Source organism: Schistocerca nitens, chromosome 6, assembly GCF_023898315.1.
Source record: "Schistocerca nitens isolate TAMUIC-IGC-003100 chromosome 6, iqSchNite1.1, whole genome shotgun sequence".
Taxonomy (NCBI): domain Eukaryota; kingdom Metazoa; phylum Arthropoda; class Insecta; order Orthoptera; family Acrididae; genus Schistocerca; species Schistocerca nitens.
In genome coordinates, this window is record NC_064619.1 from 628,814,921 (window position 1) to 628,835,819 (window position 20,899).

The 20,899-nt window shown below is 43.7% G+C and overlaps 1 protein-coding gene across 4 annotated transcripts in view; it reads left to right on the top strand.

Annotated features, from left to right (window-relative positions):
• The window catches only part of LOC126262243 (golgin subfamily A member 6-like protein 2), a 42,030-nt gene that overhangs the window by 14,839 nt on the left and 6,292 nt on the right, over positions 1–20,899 (top strand). For 3 of the 4 annotated variants that reach the window (XM_049958720.1, XM_049958719.1, XM_049958722.1), the window contains exons 3-6: positions 7,086–7,249; positions 8,011–8,202; positions 8,324–8,464; positions 20,269–20,409. In XM_049958720.1, the coding sequence (XP_049814677.1) occupies positions 7,086–7,249; positions 8,011–8,202; positions 8,324–8,464; positions 20,269–20,409 (638 nt within the window). The remainder of the gene's footprint in view (positions 1–7,085; positions 7,250–8,010; positions 8,203–8,323; positions 8,465–20,268; positions 20,410–20,899) is intronic. The other variant, XM_049958723.1, reaches the window with a different exon arrangement.

Here is a 20,899-nt window from a genome sequence, read left to right on the forward strand (position 1 = left end):
TCTTAACCTACAGTAAAATAACACCTAAGGCTGTAGAAATGACTTTACTGAAACCACAGTTCACAAAATCCGATAACTCATGTCACATTGGGCATTAGAATTAGGCTCTTATAGGAAAGTAGAGTGCCGCCGAAGAAGATTGTATTTGGCAAAGGACGTAGTTGTCGATCGAGGAAAACATACCCAAGAAGGTAAAGCTTCCCAACGATGTGGTAGCATACTTGCTTGGCTGAGCTTCAACAAAACACCACGTAGACGCCCACTTTTGGCCCGAATGTCTTGTCATGGCAGCAGTGACAGGTCTTGTAACAATACTAAGAGCCTGAAGAAGGCCTAAAAAATCCACCGGGTACAGTTCGAACTGAAGTGGTCAGGATCTGTGCAGTCTCATGTTCGCATATCTTTGAGATCATAGGGTGCTCTTTTTAGTATGGATCTTTAAAAATGTGAAGGGCACATGTGATAGTATCAGCGAAATAAGTAAATATCCAACTTTGTGCAGGCCTTACTTTTTAACTTCGGTAGCTTGCGTGTTAATTTCGCTGCATACTTTGATCATACGGCGGTTAATTTGCCTTCAATTGGTAGAATGGCCCCCATTTTAGACCCATCTAACGCACAAAACTCTGATTATCATGGGAATCTAACCCAGGACTAAGGCGTTAGTAGCCATTGATGCTAACCACGGAGGCAGGTACAAGGGAAATTACTTTTTCCCAAGGCTAATAAAAATACTGTTCTGCCGCTGAAGACCTCATTAAACGTGTTGTGAGATGATTACATGCAGTGTGAATTTCTGACAACAGGGAGACTTTATCGCAATCACTCAGCTCGAGAGGGATAATTTCATATGGGTCGGCACCACATTGCTTCCAGTGGTTGCACGTCTCTCTCTCTCTCTCTCTCTCTCTCTCTCTCTCTCTCTCTCTCTCTCTCTCCTCCCCCTCCCCCTCCTCCTCCTCCAAATCCCTTGTAGATAAAACATTGCACTACGAAAATTGGGTGTGTAGCTTTTAAGGATTTACGTGCCGCATTTGACATCTTGAAACGCTCTTAAGATTTGGCCACGGTCCATCCTTGTCCACATAACTCAACTGTTACTCGTGAAGTGTACCGCCACAGTATCCGACGGATGCATCGCCCCAAGATGTTCTAAACTTTTCAGAAGGCTATGCGATGAAATTTAAGATGATTGCATGTGAGGAAGAAAATCTGTTCCTGGAAGGGGAGAGGGTGGTTTCTTGATACAGGGACCTTTAAGAAGTTGATCCGCACAGCATCATTGCAAGGAATGCTTAGCTAGAAAGTGTGACATTGACATGTCAGTTTTGATGGGACAATAAACTTTATTCCTTATGTCATCGAATGGCGTACGACCAAGATAATCTGAAGATCCTCGAGTAGTAAGAATACTTTGCGTTAATAGTAGCACTTTAGAATAAGTGGATTACATGCATGAACTTAAACAGCGATGCTAGAAACTGTTGTTCAGATAAGACTAGTTTCTGGTATCGTTTTCAGTGACAGCATCTCTATTAAGCTCTTCCCACGGGAAGCCAAGTTTTAGGTGTCATTAAGTCTAGTATTGTTAGCATCTAAAATGTATCCTATGAGGGCACTTGTCCGTTCGTTGTCTATATCGCCAGATCTTTGATTGTTGCGCAAGCACAATTCTTGTAAAAATGGAGTTCTGATTTGGGCACTGCACCATTCCTTGTTCGCCATTGCAGGGGAAAACGGGTAAATACCTGTTTACTAGTCCCTATGAAGAAATTAAACGTGTTGATATTCGAATTGCCGGTTGTGTTGCCGCCAACATTCGTCGCCTTTTTCTTGAGCATTTCTTGACCGCTGAAGTCTTTGATGTTAAGTCTCAGAATGCGTTTAATAGCACTCATTTATAACCGTCTTTGCCGTGAAGGAGGCAGCTAGTGCTGTGTTTCACCAATCACGGTTTCAAGTTGCAGTTGTGATGTAATTACCAACACTTAGTGCCGACAGATTTCTTAATGTTCACTGCCCGGAATGGGCTTCTCAAGAATTTTACGTCCATGTATACTCTTGGTCCTACTGTGCAATGACTGCCTTGCCTTGTATCTGTGGAACGATGGAGGAATGACTTCGCTGCCGGCCCACACTTTGTATTTCAAGCGTCAAAATCCTGCTTTTCTGCGAACACTGCGCAATTTGCCTTGCCGTCCTCCGTGATATTCCACCATAACCAGTTTGGAGGTATAACTGAGTTTTAACTCGAACACAAACTTACACAAGAAGAAACATAAAATCTGTGGTGTAATGGAAATACACAGGACCTTTTGAAGCCACGCCAGATTCTAGCGTTACGTAGGAGAAAAGTCGATGGCCTATGAGCGATTTCATCGCCACATGTATTGATCCCACCTGTCGGTTAAATCCATAGATATACTTTGGCTATCCAGGCCGCTTGCAACCTGCACTAGATAGTACAAATACGCTTACATTTTGTTAAGCACGTCTCAGTAGACTTTTTTGTTTCTAGTTTTCGCCTCGTATAGCTAAATACGTACGCATGCGTCATGTCAGGAAGACAAGCTTAGTCAGACATGCCGTCTTGCTCCTCCCAAACAAGTGTCCGGTGGCGACGCAACGTCGCGCCGTCGCCGTCGCACGGTGACGTCATGGCCGCACCACAGACGAAGCGGCACCACCTGCGCTGGCTCCCAATCGATAGTGGGGCGCATCTCACGCCATGGCAAGGGCGCAGTGCTCGACAGTGGCGAAGTGTGGGGACATACTACTGCGGCTCGTAGACGCCCACTATAAACAGATATTTCCATACAATTTCCGTGGCTCCAAATTGATTTAAAGGCGTGAGCCTTGTGCAGAAACAGATTTCTCTGTTTTAATGCTCATAGAACGAAGTACTTACGATGTTTGTATAGCTTCCATTACATGAAACTTCTGAGACTTACAAATACCTTTCAGCCAATAAGCACCTTTGGATAAAAGAATTAACGATTGTTGGGGGATTGAAATAATGCGATAAGATGTCATTTAGATATGTCTGGCACTGGCCATAGGTGGTTTAGAGAAACAGGAATCCTAAAATCTTGACGGACTAGGGGATCTTCCCCCAAATCATCATCTCCAGTTTTTTGTTTTCATCTAATTTCTTTGAAGTAGTAAGCGTCATTATATGGCTTGAGACAGTCAGCAGCATTTTGTGGTTGTAGGCCCTTCCAGGAATGACCATTCTCCCTGGAATGGAAACTGTATACTTGATGTGTGTATCTGGAGTAGATTGATGGAAAAGGGTGAGAAGGTATTTGAATTGTTTGTGGAGCATGTGTATGAGGTGGGATAGTCCAGTATTTGCCTAGTTGGATGTGGGAAACCAACTAATAACCACTTCTAGGCAGGCTGGTTCACTGGCCCATGTCATTAATCAGAAGTGATTTCGGTCTGGGGCAGGCTCGCCACCCAGTATCCCAGAAGCAGTGCTTTAATGTGCTACAATAATATTTGTGTAAATAAATAGCATTATCAGTAGTGGTTGATATGTGGTCCATTTCGAAAGAATCAATCAATATAACTAATTAAAATTGTGCCACAGAAGATGTAGATTATGCATCATATGGGCAATGTCTTACACAATGGCTGCAAGAGCTTTCGTAGAAGGAAAACCAATATAATTCTCCAGAAAGAACACTCCTCCCAAACATTTCATAATAAATTTAGAATGTGTAACAGTAATAGTGTCCCATCACAAACTGCCAAAACAACATGGTAGATGATATCTGAAGCCCTGCAGTATTATACATTGAAGCATAAGTATTAGTCACCCTTAAATTTTAATTTACACTTGTCGAAAGCCTGCATACTTTTCTGTGGCTAGATAACTGTTACACACAAGACTTCATTTTGCTAAAGTTAAATCATATTAGTTCATCTTTGAGAAAGTATTTTTGGTGCACTTATGATGGGAAATTATTTAGTTTTCCCAAGTCACTGTGAATAGCTGTTGCTTTTTTCTATTTTCAATTTTTATGAATTGAACTGCCACATGGCTGCTACTGTTCACCCTGAGGACTTCCTGTCTTCAGATCAGTGCAGCGAACTACTTGGTTCGCTAAAGTAATCTTTCTCATTATTTATGCACTTTTTTTTTCGAAGTAATTACTTTAATCTTCATGTAATTCTCCTGTACTGTAGGCAGAATCTATTTATTACTAGTTTTAGGTTCATTGTGTGTCAAGTCAGTATATGAGGCAGTTTTGATAATTCTCTACCATCTTACCTTCATGTATGCACAGTAGAAAACTAAATTTTGAGTGCTGTTTATCTCGGTGTGTAAATGCAATTAGCCTACTATCAGATAAATCATCAGAACTCATCTGATAGCCAGATTTTGTACTGTGGCTCCCCACTGGTGACAGGCTTGTAATAGCACAGTTCTCATCGGTGACTTCCAGGGAAATGCATGACTGACCAATCCTTAAAAAAATTGTTGATCTCTGTTTCAGCTGGCGCATGAAATTTCTGTAATAACTTAAGGGAAGTACATAACTGGGGGGGGGGGGGGGCATGCAGCCCTGTCAGTGCCAGCACTTGTGGGCCCCTGTCCCAATTGTATTCTCCACTGATTTGACAGAAAACTTGTGCCTGGTGTCATTCTATCATCTGTGATTAAATGCACAGTCCAAAGTTTAGTGCTTTGGATGTGTTACAGAGATTCACCACAAAGTGAATATTAAAGATAAAATACGCATAGGCCTATATATGCTCTGTTTTTAATTGCAAAGACATAATAAAATATAGTGATACAGCACCTAGCTTCAACTGTAGCCTTTAGTAAGTTTTTCATTTTCTACCTAGAACTGCTGCACAAATAGACCTACTTCAGTCATTATTTGTGTTGTACATGCGGTCAGAATTTCTTCCCAGACATTACTTCATTTATACAGATATCAGTCAAGTTTTTTTCTTTGCTGTACTGACCGGCTGAGAGTGAAGCCCTCAGTTAACTGAAGTTGCCAGGATGTACTGCTAATTGTTAAATTGCTAGTGTTTCTTGCTTCGATGCTGGTTACTTGTGAGAAGTAATTAAATTGGAACAATTGCAAATCTAAACGTTCTGACATCAGGGTATATTTCAAAGTATGGTGAACATGTGTAGCTTGTACTGATTGAAGTTTTATAATGTGGAGTTTTGTGGAATATGGTGTATTATATTGGTTTTCCTTATATGAAAGCTCTCTTGCAGCCAATGTGTAAGACATTGCCCATATGATGGATAATCTACATCTTTTGTGACACAGTTTTAATTAGTTATATTGATTGATTCTTTTGAAATGGACCACAGATATCAACCACTACTGATAATGCTATTTATTTACACAAATATTGTAACCATTTTAGAACAGACAGGTCCATCCCCAGGTGGCTGTTCACATCAAGATACACAATTGTTGAAGTTTACACAAGTTTTTGGCTCATTCTGTTTCTCTCTGTTTGGGAAAGGTTCTTGGTATGGTGATACCTCCAAAAATCCTGTGTCGTTTTGTTTGTATTCATGAAATAATGTGCAGTGTATGCAGTGCTTATTTGCTTTGTATATAACCACATTGTGGAAAGCAATGCACACATGTAAGTTTTCGCCATTTGGGTAAATGTGAACAGCTATCTGAAAATAAACCTCTCAGTTTGAAACTGGTTATAGTGCGAATTTGTGTGAATGAGTAGCATTTTCAACAGTGGCTGTTTTCTGTCTTTCTCTATCAAGGAATCAACCTATGATTTGCACACAGCCAAGGTCTCAGTGTCAGTTGTAGGTGAATAGTCTTCATTTGTATTTGTTAGGAAAGAATCAGTTGAAAGGTATGATAATTCTTTCAGTTTTAGAAAAAAGTTATTTCATCAAAAATTCCTTTACGTTGTTTACTATTAAATTCCTGGACAGTTTGAAAGTTGGGTTAATGTATAAATTTAATGAACATAATGCATATCCGATAGTTGCTCAGACAGTTTGCCATGAAGTAAGTTAGAGGAATATGAATTCCATCTGCAGTAAGTTACAGCTAGAATGACTTACAAATTAAGTCATTACCGATCTGTGTATAGGAGAGGGGTAGGAGTAGAATCCTGTGAGCTTAAAGGTAGTAAGTAAACATAGTGTTGTGGAGGGGTTGTGTCAGATAATGCTGTGATGATGACATGGTCTGTTTAATAAAAGTACTTCCATGTAAGGCCCAGTAAATACCCCATTGCATCAATGGATTTGTAGTTAGCAACTTGTAAACTCTCTTTAATTTTGGAACACCAACAGTCCCAAATTGAACTGACCGTGTTAAGAAACTAAATGTCAAAAATTGAATTATTTGTGATTACAAATGAACTTAATTTAATTGCTGTTCATTGTGATGAAGAAGTTGTTTGTGTTATTCTCTATCACAATATTATTAGATAAATTTGTTCATCGTCTTTAATAGTTTTTGTGCATAAAATTGAAACAAATCAGTGGAACACTTGGAAGCACACCATTAATAATCATGCCAAGAAGAACTGAGACACTTTTTTTCTGGTTGTGTTTTGTTATGTAAAATAGTTTTATTAATTTCTTGTGTGTTAAAAGTGAAAAAAAAACTGTTTGCCTGTTTTCTGTGTTTCCTTTTATCTGTTAAAATAATTTTAACAGCAGTTATTAAAATTCCTTGGAAAATGGGGAATTTTGCATAAGAATGGTGTAGAGTAGATACCACAGTTCTGTTGTAACACTATTGTGAGGATGAAAAGTGGACAACACAGTTAATTTCTACAGATGTTATACTTCCACCTTTTTCACACATTATTAGATATTTGATACTACTACATCATTAGTTTCTCTTGTAAGACATTGTTAGACATGTTTCCCATGTGGGAACATGAATAGCAAAGCTTAACATTTTTTTTATAGCTTCATAGATAGTCTGCATGAGAGGATTTACTCCATAGTCACACTCACAAAATTTTATTTTTACTTTGTGACTAGTTGTACAAAACACTGAAGTGTTATTTTTGTACAACTAAAAATATATTTAAATACTCCATGAATTTTTTTCATTCCACAGCTACAGAAATCAGGTGCCAAGAGAGGTCGAAGGGTGGTCTGGCTTATGAAGTTATATTAGCTGACCCTGTTACGGATACACCCCCCAAAAGACCAACTTCTCCCAAGAGCACATCTGCTGAAAACATAGAGGAGAAGTTAAAAGCAGCTGAGGAAAGGAGAATGGTAAGCTATGTTTATCTAAAATTGATGTAAAAGCCGTAAAATATAAGTAAACACTTTTTGTGAGGTAAACTTTAGCATGAGAGCCAAAATAATTGTGAATCTCTGATGGTAACTGTGTGAGTGAGTGTCCAAAAAGTTCAGAGACTGATTTTTAACTCTGTTGTATAAGTAGTGATGCCAGTGCGTTAACTACTGAACGAATGTGCAGTTGACCATTCAGCTGTGAACAGACAATGTACGACCATAGTGCAATGAATCTTCAATAAATGAAGTATTAAACCAGAATCTTTTGAAGAACAGAAAGGTGTGTGTGAAGTTTGTCCTAATTGACTTGAATCCTGTACAAAACTGACTGTGAGGACACCTGCAGCACTAGGAAGCAAAAAATACAGATAAAAATCATTATGGGTGATGAGACTTTGTGTCATTATTACGAATCTACCACAAAAGGGCAAAGTGCAGAACTTCACATCAAGGATCTATCATTTGATGACAGCCTTTTGGACCATGTGATGTCAGCTCAAGACTCTACTAATTGTGTCTTATGGTTGTATGACCATTCTGTGCATTTTACTCAAGTGGCTGGAGACAGAACAAAAACTGAAGCATTAACCACAATATTAATTTTTCTTTCTTATCCCTTCTCTAAACTTTTTGGACTGATAAGGTGTAGTATCCTGTTGCTGGAGTATGTGTGGTGCACATGTGTTACAGTTATATATGACATATATTCTAACATTTCCATTTCTGTGTTCTTTTAGTCTTTAGAAGCAAATAAAATGGCTGCCTTGGCAGCTAAAATGTCGAAGATTGAAGAAGCGTCAAGGAAGAAAGATGAACAAGCAAACACATTCATTCTACAGACACGGGAAGCACTGGAGCAGAAAATGGAAACTCACGTTGAAAAGAGAGAGGCTTACATAAACGATCTCAAAGCAAAGCTTAAAGATCATGTAAGTGCAATGATTGCCATAACAAAGAAGCTGTACATAATGTTTCACAGCTTACAAGCTTTTTATTTGAAAGCATTTTTCTGAGTGTTATTTTCATGTATTTTTTTATTTTTCTGTCTAGTTGGAGAGTGTGGAGAAAACAAGACTGAGTCTGGAGCAACAGACAAACGAAGTTAAGTCAGCTGTAGAAGAGAAACTAAAGACTGCAGCAGCACAGAGGGATGAGAACATCAAGAAAATGTTGGACAGGCTTAGGGAGCATGTGAGTTAACATTGCTGAATGTCAGCTATAAATTTTTCAGTGTTCTGGCTGTGTCGTTATCAATGTTGATGCTTGTTCAGGAGCATGCCTAGATATCGTGCACAAATTTTCAAAAACAAAATTATTGCTAAATGTTTATGTTAAAAATAATAATGTTAGGCATCTTGTTTCAGCCCCCCTGCGGGTCCGGGGATTAGAATAGGCCCGAGGTATTCCTGCCTGTCGTAAGAGGCGACTAAAAGGAGACCATCCCCCTCACGGGGGTAGTTAGCGCCTGCGTCCGGAGACGGACGGTTTCCCGACCTATAATCGTGGTCTTTTTGGTTTTTCACTTCTCGTTTCTTCATTCCTTTTGTTGGTTCCTATTTTTGCTCTTCTCCACTTCACTGTCTTCCTTACTCTTTCCCTTGACTTCTCCTTGCCTTCTCATTGCCTTTTTCTCCTCGCCTTCTCATTGCCTTTTTCTCCTTGCCTTCTCATTGCCTTTTTCTCCTTGCTTTCTCATTGCCTTCTTCTCCTTGCCTTCTCTGGTCTCCGCCTCGGCGTTTGAGACAGTCTGTCCTCTTTCTCCCTCTCTCTTCTTTTTCCTCTTCTTCCTTCCTCCCTGTGCGTGTCTGAAGGCCGACCCACGCGTTCGCACGCGTAGCCGGTGACGGGGTAACGCGTAAGTCCCCGCCCTGGGTAGACATGTAAGGCACGCGCGTACCCCCTGGTAAAGGCCAGGCCCGGGGAGGGGTGATTGCCTGAGCTGATACCTTCTGACCATGCCGATTGGTCCCTCCGTCTGTTTCTCGGGAGGTGTGACCTGAGGTGTAAACATTCACCTAAGGCGGGAGTGCCCTCTGAGAGGGTCCCCACAAGGAAGGAGCGCGCCATCGGAGACGCTGGCAATCATGGGGGATTCCTCCGCAATGGATTCTACTCCATCGCTTTCGACTTCGACCCACAAACGGAAACGTGACCAGCCAACAGTGACAAAAATACTACCGCCTGCCCCACAGTTCCTCGTCGTTTCTCGATCTGAGGAAGGAAAGGATTTTTCCTCTGTCAACCCTTTCGTTATCCAGAAGGGCGTCGATGCCATAGCTGGATCTGTCAAATCTTGTACCAGATTGCGTAACGGTACCCTATTACTCGAAACTGAGAGCGCCTTTCAGGCACAAAAACTGCTTCGGGCCACACTCCTTTACACATTCCCCGTCCGGGTGGAGGCTCACCGAACTTTGAATTCGTCTCGTGGTGTGGTCTATACTAGATCCCTCGACGGCTTGACTGACGAGGAGATTCAATCTTTCCTCGCTGAGCAGGGCGTGACGGCTGTCCATAGGGTCATGAAAAAGGTCAACAATGACCTTGTACCGACCCGGACACTTTTCTTAACCTTCGATAGTGTTAAGCTGCCATCGCGCATCAAGGCGGGCTACGAGGTCATTTCAGTTCGCCCCTATGTCCCGACACCTACGCGCTGCTACCAGTGTCAGCGTTTCAATCACACTCGACAGTCTTGTTCCAATGCGGCTAAATGTGTCACTTGTGGCAGGGATGCCCATGAGGGTGACTGTCCACCTCCGTCTCCTCGTTGTGTGAACTGTCAGGGTGACCATGCCGCATCCTCCCGCGACTGTCCTGTCTATAAGGAAGAACGCTGTATCCAGGAAATTCGAGTCAAAGAGAAAGTGTCCACCTCGGCTGCTCGCAAGCTATTGGCTAGTAGGAAGCCCACGCTGCTCCCAGCGGGGAAATACAGCACTGTCCTCGCCTCTCCTCGGACTACCCGGGAGGTAGCAACCCAGACATGCGATCTGACCTTCAGCACCACGGTCGTCCGTTCGGCCAGTGCTAAGATCGCGCGGTCGACGTCTCCTCTTCCTCCCATCACCCCACAGACACCAGCCACTTCCTCAGCTTCTGCTCAGTCGAAGACCCCGAAGTCAGATGCACGGGCCTTCAAGAAGGAACCATCCCGTGCAGACTTCCTCCGTTCCTCGACCTCCCAGCCTTCGACCGGTACTTCCACCAAACGTCCTTCTAAAAAGGCGCATAGGAAGCACAGTTCTCCTTCTCCGCCGCGGCGCCTTTCTTCTCCTGCGCCACCCAGCGGTTGCCGCCCCAGGCCGTCATCCGTTTCGCCTGGCCGCACCGCTGGTAGCCGAACATCTGGCCGTTCACCGGCGGAGGAAGCTCCCCCTCCCGGCCATCCTCCTGAGATGGCCGATGACCCTATAGACCCCATGGACGATGACTGTCTGCCTCCTGCTAGCGGCGGCAGTGCTCGCTCGAAGCCAGGCCCTAAGCGGCCTTCGAGGTGACCCCTTCTCTCATCTTCCTTTTCTTACGATGGCACTTATTAACTGGAATATTCGCAGCATTCGCTCCAACCGAGAGGACTTGAAGTTGCTGCTCCGCTCGCATCGTCCGCTCGTCGTAGCCCTCCAGGAAACGAAGCTACGCCCATGCGATCAAATTGCCTTGGCACACTACACCTCTGTGCGTTTTGACCTACCCCCTGTGGTAGGTATCCCAGCTCATGGAGGGGTTATGTTGCTGGTCCGGGATGATATTTACTACGATCCCATCACGTTGCACACCGGCCTGCAGGCAGTAGCCATCCGCATTACTCTCCCCACTTTCACGTTTTCCTTTTGTACCGTTTACGCTCCATCGTCATCTGCCGTTACCAGGGCAGACATGACGCAACTTATTACTCAGCTACCTGCACCATTTTTGTTAACTGGAGACTTCAATGCCCACCATCCTCTTTGGGGCTCTCCAGCATCCTGCCCGAGGGGCTCCTTGTTAGCAGACCTTATCAACCAGCTCAATCTTGTCTGCCTCAATACTGGCGCCCCTACTTTTCTTTCGGACACATCTCATACCTATTCCCATTTAGACCTCTCTATATGTACTCCCCAACTTGCACGCCGGTTTGAGTGGTATGCACTTGCTGATGCATATTCGAGCGACCACTTCCCGTGTGTTATCCATCTCCTGCAGCATACTCCCTCTCCGTGCTCCTCTCGTTGGACCATCTCCAAGGCAGACTGGGGGCTCTTCTCTTCCAGGGCGACCTTTCAGGATCAAACCTTCACAAGCTGCGATCGTCAGGTCGCACACCTCACGGAAGTCATTCTCGCTGCTGCTGAATATTCCATCCCTCACACTACTTCTTCTCCACGTCGCGTACCGGTCCCCTGGTGGACCGCAGCATGTAGGGACGCTTTACGTGCTCGTCGACGTGCTTTACGCACCTTTAAACGCCACCCTACAGTGGCGAATTGCATTAATTATAAACGATTACGTGCTCAGTGTCGTCGTATTATTAAAGAAAGCAAGAAAGCCAGTTGGGCTGCTTTCACCAGCACCTTCAACAGTTCTACTCCTTCTTCTGTTGTCTGGGGTAGCCTGCGCCGGCTATCTGGCACTAAGGTCCACTCCCCAGTTTCTGGCTTGAAGGTCGCGAATGAAGTCCTTGTGGCCCCTGAGGCTGTCTCCAATGCCCTCGGCCGCTTTTTCGCCGAGGTTTCGAGCTCCGCACATTACCACCCTGCCTTCCTCCCCCGCAAACAGGCAGAGGAGGCGAGGCCACCTAACTTCCGCTCCTCGAATCGTGAAGGTTATAATGCCCCATTCACCATGCGGGAACTGGAAAACGCACTTGGCCGATCACGGTCCTCCGCTCCAGGGCCTGATTCTATTCATATCCAGATGCTGAAGAACCTTTCTCCTGCGGGTAAAGGTTTTCTTCTTCGTACTTACAATCGCATCTGGATTGAGGGACATGTTCCCGCATGCTGGCGCGAGTCTATTGTTGTCCCGATTCCTAAGCCGGGGAAGGACAAGCACTTGCCTTCCAGTTATCGACCTATCTCGCTTACCAGCTGTGTCTGTAAAGTGATGGAGCGAATGGTTAACTCTCGATTGGTTTGGCTGCTCGAGACTCGACGCCTACTTACCAATGTACAATGTGGATTTCGAAGGCGCCGCTCTGCTGTCGACCATCTGGTTACCTTGTCGACCTTCATCATGAATAACTTCTTGCGGAAGCGCCCGACCGCGGCTGTGTTCTTTGATTTGGAGAAGGCTTACGACACCTGTTGGAGGGCGGGCATTCTCCGCACCATGCATACATGGGGCTTTCGCGGTCGCCTCCCTCTTTTTATTCGTTCCTTTTTAATGGATCGACAGTTTCGGGTACGTGTGGGTTCTGTCCTGTCCGACACCTTTCGCCAGGAGAATGGGGTGCCACAGGGCTCAGTTTTGAGCGTCGCTCTCTTCGCCATCGCGATCAATCCAATAATGGATTGCCTCCCAGCTGATGTATCAGGCTCCCTTTTCGTGGACGATTTTACCATCTATTGCAGCGCGCAGTGTCCACGTGTCTTGGAGCGCTGTCTTCAGCGTTCTCTTGACCGTCTTTACTCCTGGAGTGTCGCCAATGGCTTCCGTTTTTCTGCCGAGAAGACGGTCTGTATTAACTTCTGGCGCTACAAAGAGTTTCTCCCACCGTCCTTACGACTCGGTCCCGTTGCTCTCCCACTCGTGGAGACAATCAAATTTTTAGGCCTTACCCTTGACAGGAAACTTAGCTGGTCTCCACATGTGTCATATTTGGCCGCCCGTTGTACCCGTTCTTTAAATGTCCTCCGTGTTCTCAGTGGTATGTCGTGGGGAGCGGATCGAACCGTCCTCCTTCGCCTATATCGGTCGATCGTCCGCTCCAAGCTGGATTATGGGAGCTTCGTATACTCCTCTGCACGGCCATCCATCTTACGCCGCCTCAACTCCATACAACATCGGGGTTTACGACTTGCGATCGGAGCATTTTATACCAGTCCCGTAGAGAGTCTTCATGCTGACGCTGGCGAATTGCCACTCACCTACCGGCGCGATATACTGCTTTGTCGGTATGCCTGTCGGCTACTGTCAATGGCCGACCATCCTTCTTATCGTTCCTTTTTTGACGACTCTCTTGACCTTCAATACGGGTTGTATGTCTCTGCCTTGCTACCCCCTGGAGTTCGCTTTCGTCGCCTCCTTCAACACCTTGATTTTTCACTCCCTGCAACCTTCCGAGTGGGCGAGAGCCGCACGCCACCTTGGCTCCAGGCTCAGGTCCGCGTTCACCTCGACCTCAGCTCGCTCCCGAAAGAGGTCACCTCCGGTTCGGTCTACCACTCCCGTTTTTTGGAACTTCGCTCGAAGTTCAACAACATGACTTTCATTTATACAGATGGCTCTAAGACCAATGACGGGGTCGGGTGTTCCTTTATTGTCGGGGCACAAAGTTTCCAATACCGGCTCCATGGCCATTGTTCGGTCTTCACAGCTGAGCTCTTTGCCCTCTACCAGGCTGTTCTGTACATCTGCCGCCACCGACATTCTGCTTATGTCATCTGCTCAGATTCCCTGAGCGCCATCCAGAGCCTCAGTGATCCGTACCCGGTTCACCCTTTCGTACACCGGATCCAACGCTCTCTTCAGCAGCTGGTGGACGTCGGTACGCCGGTTAGCTTTATGTGGGTTCCTGGCCATGTCGGTATCCCTGGGAACGAAGCTGCAGATGCCGCGGCCAAGGCTGCGGTCCTCCAGCCTCGGACAGCTTCTTGTTGTGTCCCTTCGTCCGATTTTAGCAGGGTCATTTGTCGGCGCGTTGTGTCGCTGTGGCATGCCGATTGGGCTGCACTTACCGACAACAAGCTTCGGGCCTTAAAACCTCTTCCCGTGGCTTGGACGTCCTCCTCACGCCCTTCTCGGCGGGAGGAGGTCTTTTTAGCAAGGTTAAGAATTGGACACTGCCGGTTCAGCCATCGCCATCTGCTGACGGCTGCGCCGGCGCCGTTCTGCCCATGTGGGCACTTGCTGACGGTTAGTCACATTTTAATGTCCTGTCCCGATCTTAAAACACTGCGCCTCGATCTTAACCTGCCTACTACTTTAGATGCCATTTTAGCGGATGACCCACGAGCAGCTGCTCGTGTTCTTTGTTTTATCAATTTGACAAACCTCGCTAAGGACATTTGATGATGTTTTTTAATCCTATGCCTGTCAGTCTGTCTTTTATTGTGTTTTCCCTTTTAGTTGTTGTTGTCAACTTGTGCCTCGCGGTGCATTCTTAGAGTAGTCAGGGCGCTAATGACCATTGAAGTTGTGCGCCCGAAAACCACAAAAAAAAAAAAAAAAAAAAAATCTTGTTTCAGCAAAGTAACGTTTATCTGTTAAAATGTTTAGTTTCTTGGTGGTAATAATTTCCCAAGTCACTGGATAAAACACGAGTTACAGTTCCACTTCAGATACAGTCCTGCAATTTGGAATTGTTTGTAAATGAATTCTAAACGCCAGTGCTCAGCTGCTTAGTAATAGTTTGGGAAAAGTATTGTTAACAAACAAATAAGACAGATTGTCAGTGCTTGTCATTTTCAAGGAGTAACTTTCATTTTTAATGAAAACTAAAATAAACTGTAAGGTCAATTCCAGATGATGTAATATAAACTGTGAACTTAAAGATAGTTATTTGCAATTGTGAAGTTATTTGACAAATTTTTTGTGGGGTTATAAATAATCCTGCATAAAAATAGTTCTATTTACCATTGTAATTTCGCCCTTATATTATCAAATGCCAATGATAGCATGTTTATACAGGCTGTTACAAAAAGGTACGGCCAAACTTTCGGGAAACATTCCTCACACACAAATAAAGAAAAGATGTTATGCGGACATGTGTCCAGAAACGCTTGATTTCCATGTTGGAGCTCATTTTAGTTTCGTCAGTATGTACTGTACTTCGTCGATTCACCGCCAGTTGGCCCAATTGAAGGAAGGTAATGTTGACTTCGGTGCTTGTGTTGACATGAGACTCATTGCTCTACAGTACTAGCATCAGTACGTAGCATCAACGGGTTAGTGTTCATCACGAACATGGTTTTGCAGTCAGTGCAATGTTTACAAATGTGGAGTTGACAGATGCCCATTTGATGTATGGATAAGCACGGGCAATAGCTGTGGCGCGGTACGTTTGTATTGAGACAGATTTCCAGAACGAAGGTGTCCAGGCAGGAAGACGTTCGAAGCAATTGATCGGAGTCTTAGGTTGCACGGAACATTCCAGCCTATGACTCGCGACTGGGAAGACATAGAACGACTAGGACACTTGCAATGGACGAGGCAATTCTTCGCGCAGTTGACGGTAAAACTAATGTCATCGTCAGAGAAGTTGCTGCTGTACAAGGTAACGTTGACCACGTCACTCTATGGAGAGTGCTACGGGAGAACCAGTTGTTTCCGTACCATGTACTGCGCGTGCAGGCACTATCAGCAGCTGATTGGCCTCCACGGGTACACTTCTGTGAATGGTTCATCCAACAATGTGTCAATCCTCACTTCAGTGCAAATGTTCTCTTTACAGATGAGGCTTCATTCCAACGTGATCAAATTGTAAATGTTCACAATCAACATGTGTGGGCTGACGAGAATCCGCACGCAATTGTGCAATAACGTCATCAACACAGATTTTCTGTGAACGTTTGGGCAGGCATTGTTGGTGGTTTCTTGATTGGGCCCCATGTTCTTCCACCTACACTCAGTGGATCATGTTATCATGATTTCATACGGGATTCTCTACCTGTGCTGCTAGAACATCTGCCTTTACTAGTACGACACAACATCTACATCTACATCTACATTCATACTCCGCAAGCCACCCAACGGTGTGTGGCGGAGGGCACTTTACGTGCCACTGTCATTACCTCCTTTTCCTGTTCCAGTCGCGTATGGTTCGTGGGAAGAACGACTGTCTGAAAGCCTCCGTGCGCGCTCGAATCTCTCTAATTTTACATTCGTGATCTCCTCGGGAGGTATAAGTAGGGGGAAGCAATATACTCGATACCTCATCCAGAAACGCACCCTCTCGAAACCTGGCGAGCAAGCTACACCGCGATGCAGAGCGCCTCTCTTGCAGAGTCTGCCACTTGAGTTTATTAACCATCTCCGTAACGCTATCACGGTTACCAAATAACCCTGTGATGAAACGCGCCGCTCTTGTTTGGATCTTCTCTATCTCCTCCGTCAACCCGATCTGGTACGGATCCCACACTGATGAGCAATACTCAAGTATAGGTCGAACGAGTGTTTTGTAAGCCACCTCCTTTGTTGCTGGACTAAATTTTCTAAGCACTCTCCCAATGAATCTCAACCTGGCACCCGCCTTACCAACAATTAATTTTATATGATAATTCCACTTCAAATCGTTCCGCACGCATACTCCCAGATATTTTACAGAAGTAACTGCTACCAGTGTTTGTTCCGCTATCATATAATCATACAATAAAGGATCCTTCTTTCTATGTATTCGCAATACATTACATTTGTCTATGTTAAGGGACAGTTGCCACTCCCTGCACCAAGTGCCTATCCGCTGCAGATCTTCCTGCATTTTGCTACAATTTTCGAATGCTGCAACTTCTCTGTATACTACAGCATCATCCGCGAAAAGCCGCATGGAACTTCCGACACTATCTACTAGGTCATTTATATATATTGTGAAAAGCAATGGTCCCATAACACTCCCCTGTGGCACGCCAGAGGTTACCTTAACGTCTGTAGACGTCTCTCCATTGATAACAACATGCTGTGTTCTGTTTGCTAAAAAATCTTCAATCCAGCCACACAGCTGGTCTGATATTTCGTAGGCTCTTACTTTGTTTATCAGGCGACAGTGTGGAACTGTGTGGAACGCCTTCCGGAAGTCAAGAAAAATAGCATCTACCTGGGAGCCTGTATCTAATATTTTCTGGGTCTCATGAACAAATAACGCGAGTTGGGTCTCACACGATCGCTGTTTCCGGAATCCATGTTGATTCCTACATAGTAGATTCTGGGTTTCCAAAAACGACATGATACTCGAGCAAAAAACATGTTCTAAAATTCTACAACAGATCAACGTCAGAGATATAGGTCTATAGTTTTGCGCATCTGCTCGACGACCCTTCTTGAAGACTGGGACTACCTGTGCTCTTTTCCAATCATTTGGAACCCTCCGTTCCTCTAGAGACTTGCGGTACAGGGCTGTTAGAAGGGGGGCAAGTTCTTTCGCGTACTCTGTGTAGAATCGAACTGGTATCCCGTCAGGTCCAGTGGACTTTCCTCTGTTGAGTGATTCCAGTTGCTTTTCTATTCCTTGGACACTTATTTCGATGTCAGCCATTTTTTTGTTTGTGCGAGGATTTAGAGAAGGAACTGCAGTGCGGTCTTACTCTGTGAAACAGCTTTGGAAAAAGGTGTTTAGTATTTCAGCTTTACGCGTGTCATCCTCTGTTTCAATGCCATCATCATCCCGGAGTGTCTGGATATGCTGTTTCGAGCCACTTACTGATTCAACGTAAGACCAGAACTTCCTAGGATTTTCTGTCAAGTCTGTACATAGAATTTTACTTTCGAATTCACTGAACGCTTCTCGCATAGCCCTCCTTACGCTAACTTTGACATCGCTTAGCTTCTGTTTGTCTGAGAGGTTTTGGCTGTGTTTAAACTTGGAGTGAAGCTCTCTTTGCTTTCGCAGTAGTTTCCTAACTTTGTTGTTGTACCACGGTGGGTTTTTCCCGTCCCTCACAGTTTTACTCGGCACGTACCTGTCTAAAACGCATTTTATGATTGCCTTGAACTTTTTCCATAAACACTCAACATTGTCAGTGTCTGAACAGAAATTTTCGTTTTGATCTGTTAGGTGGTCTGAAATCTGCCTTGTATTACTCTTGCTAAACAGATAAACCTTCCTCCCTTTTTTTATATTCCTATTAACCTCCATATTCAACATGTGGTTCATGCACGATGGAGCTCCTGCACATTTCAGTCGAAGTGTTCGTACGGTTCTCAACAACAGATTCGGTGACCGATGGATTGGTAGAGGCGGACCAATTCCATGGCCTCCACGCTCTCCTGACATCAACCCTCCTGACTTTCATTTATGCGGGCATTTGAAAGCTCTTGTCTACGGAACCCCGGTACCAAATGTAGCGACTCTTCGGGCTCGTGTTGTGGACGGCTGTGATACAATACGCCATTCTCCAGGGCTGCATCAGCGCATCAGGGATTCCATGCGACGGAGGGTGGATGCATGTATCCTCGCTAACAGAGGACATTTTGAACATTTCCTGTAACAAAGTGTTTGAAATCACGCTGGTATGTTCTGTTGCTGTGTGTTTCTATTCCATGATTAATGTGATTTGAAGAGAAGTAATAAAATGAGCTCTAACGTGGAAAGTAAGCATTTCAGGACACATGTCCACATAACATTTTCTTTCTTTGTGTGTGAGGAATGTTTCCTGAAAGTTTGGCCGTACCTTTTTGTAACACCCTGTATAAGCTTACAGCTGTACAAGGGGTTATTGCTAAGTTCCGATTACCAACCTTCAAAGAATGTAATAGTTTGTGTTGATTTACTATTATTAATCCTTCTCAGCATAGTCACCATCCAGATTAATACATTTTCCTAGCATTTCTTAACATTGCAAATATATTTGTAGAAGTCTGCAGATTTTGCATTTAAGTGCCCTTATGCTTCACTAATGACCTGTTCTGTTTTCAAACTGGTGACTATGCAACGGATTCATTTCTGGGAACAAGAAAAGTAGTTTGATGTGAGAGTGGGAGTGGGAGACTAAATTGGATGCTGCAGGATCTTGAAGCCACATAAGATTTTGTCATCTGCAACATGAGTCAGCTGGTCCATTGTAAGCCACAAGATGAACACCTCTCCAGAGTATACTGCAGAATCTCTTAATCGTAGTTTTCCAGAAGAATGTTGTAGTATATGCCAGTGATAGTGTGACCCTTAGCAAGGTAATGTGTGTGGGTGACTACAAAGCAGCCATAAAAATCTGAAAGTGTGATCTTCACAGCCAACTTGTGCCCTTGGCTCATCTGTCAGGGACATATCTCCAGTTTGGAGATACTTTGCCACGTCGCAGTAGTGTCGTAAGATGGGCAGTCATTTCCATAACCAGTAGACATCTCATTCTCGATTGTAGTTCTGGCACTCTATGAAGAAAAGAGGAAAGAAATTTAACTGACAATTTCATGATTATAACATAATAATTTCAGAGTGATAATTAAAACTTCTAGATACCCCCTTGTAATGGAAGGCTGAAATTTTTAAGTCTTGAGTTCACTAATCTAAATAGTGGTCAATGTAGTTAGTGGTTAGTGAATATGGGGCAGTATGCTACAGTTTGTTCACAAATAATGACACTGATACAGTAATTTCGATATGAATAGAAGCTTGTCAGATTTGTCCCCTGCTTTGAAAGTGAGCGTTATGTTACTTGCCTTGCCTTACATCCAGTCTATATCATTTTTAGTATACTGCAGTATTTTTCGCAAGGTACCTGCTGAGCAGTTGGTAAGGGCTGCTTCTTGTTCTGCAGTTCAGTGTCATATTGTTTCCATGAAGTACAATACAGAGTATACAGTATTTCTAACACTCGTTAAAATTTTACTGTCAAAAGAGCAGTAAATAAATGATAAAATATTAAATTATGAATATAATGGAATGTGAAAAGTAATTAGTGAATTGCCGCTATTTCCTTAAATATCAGTGAGATAAGAAATGTTTAAATGGAAAAAATCTGGGCTCTGTTGTAGAAAATTTTCCCACAGATAAAATGTTTCTAGATAATGGAATTGTATTCCTGTTTGGTGAAAATTGTTTTTTGGTTTCCTTATTGCTGAAGCAAGCTGTCTTAACATTTGAACATTACTGAATGAATGTTGCATGTTATTTGTGGACTTAGTATTGAGTCTGATGTAACCAGGAGGACCATGTAGAACGAGTGCGCAATGGTATGCAGGAGAAAATAACTCAGCTTGAAAGTCAGATCCAGCAAAAGTTAGATCTGGCACAACAAAGACGTGAGGAAATGGAAAGAGAACAGCTGGAGAAACTGCGTAATCACGTAAGTAATTCATTGGTAAATTTATCAAAAAGTAATTATTTGTTCTTAATGATGTATATATGTTAGTGGCATTTCTGTGGAAAGAACTGTACATAAATTCCGTTTGAGGCAAATGAAAATGTCTTACTTCCTATTGTCAGTACTTAAATATATTTTAGGGTTTTTGGCAACACTAGTGGTGTGATACTTAGAATGTTCCGGCAAACTTCCTGTGTGATAATTGTACCATTAACTTAGGTGTTATAGATTTGTTTGGGCTGAATCACTCCCCCTACTTAATATTGGGTGTAGTTTTTGGATAGCATAGAGTTCAGACAGTGTTATTTAGGTGACTAATCTATTATGTAGACAATTAAATCTACTTAAAAATATAACCTGTGAAAGAGCATGCACTATCATTGAAAACAGCTTGCAAACTATGTTTACAAAAGTATTTTGTAGGAGATTTGATTTGTTACAGATCTTTATCTTTGTGAATTATTTATTCTTC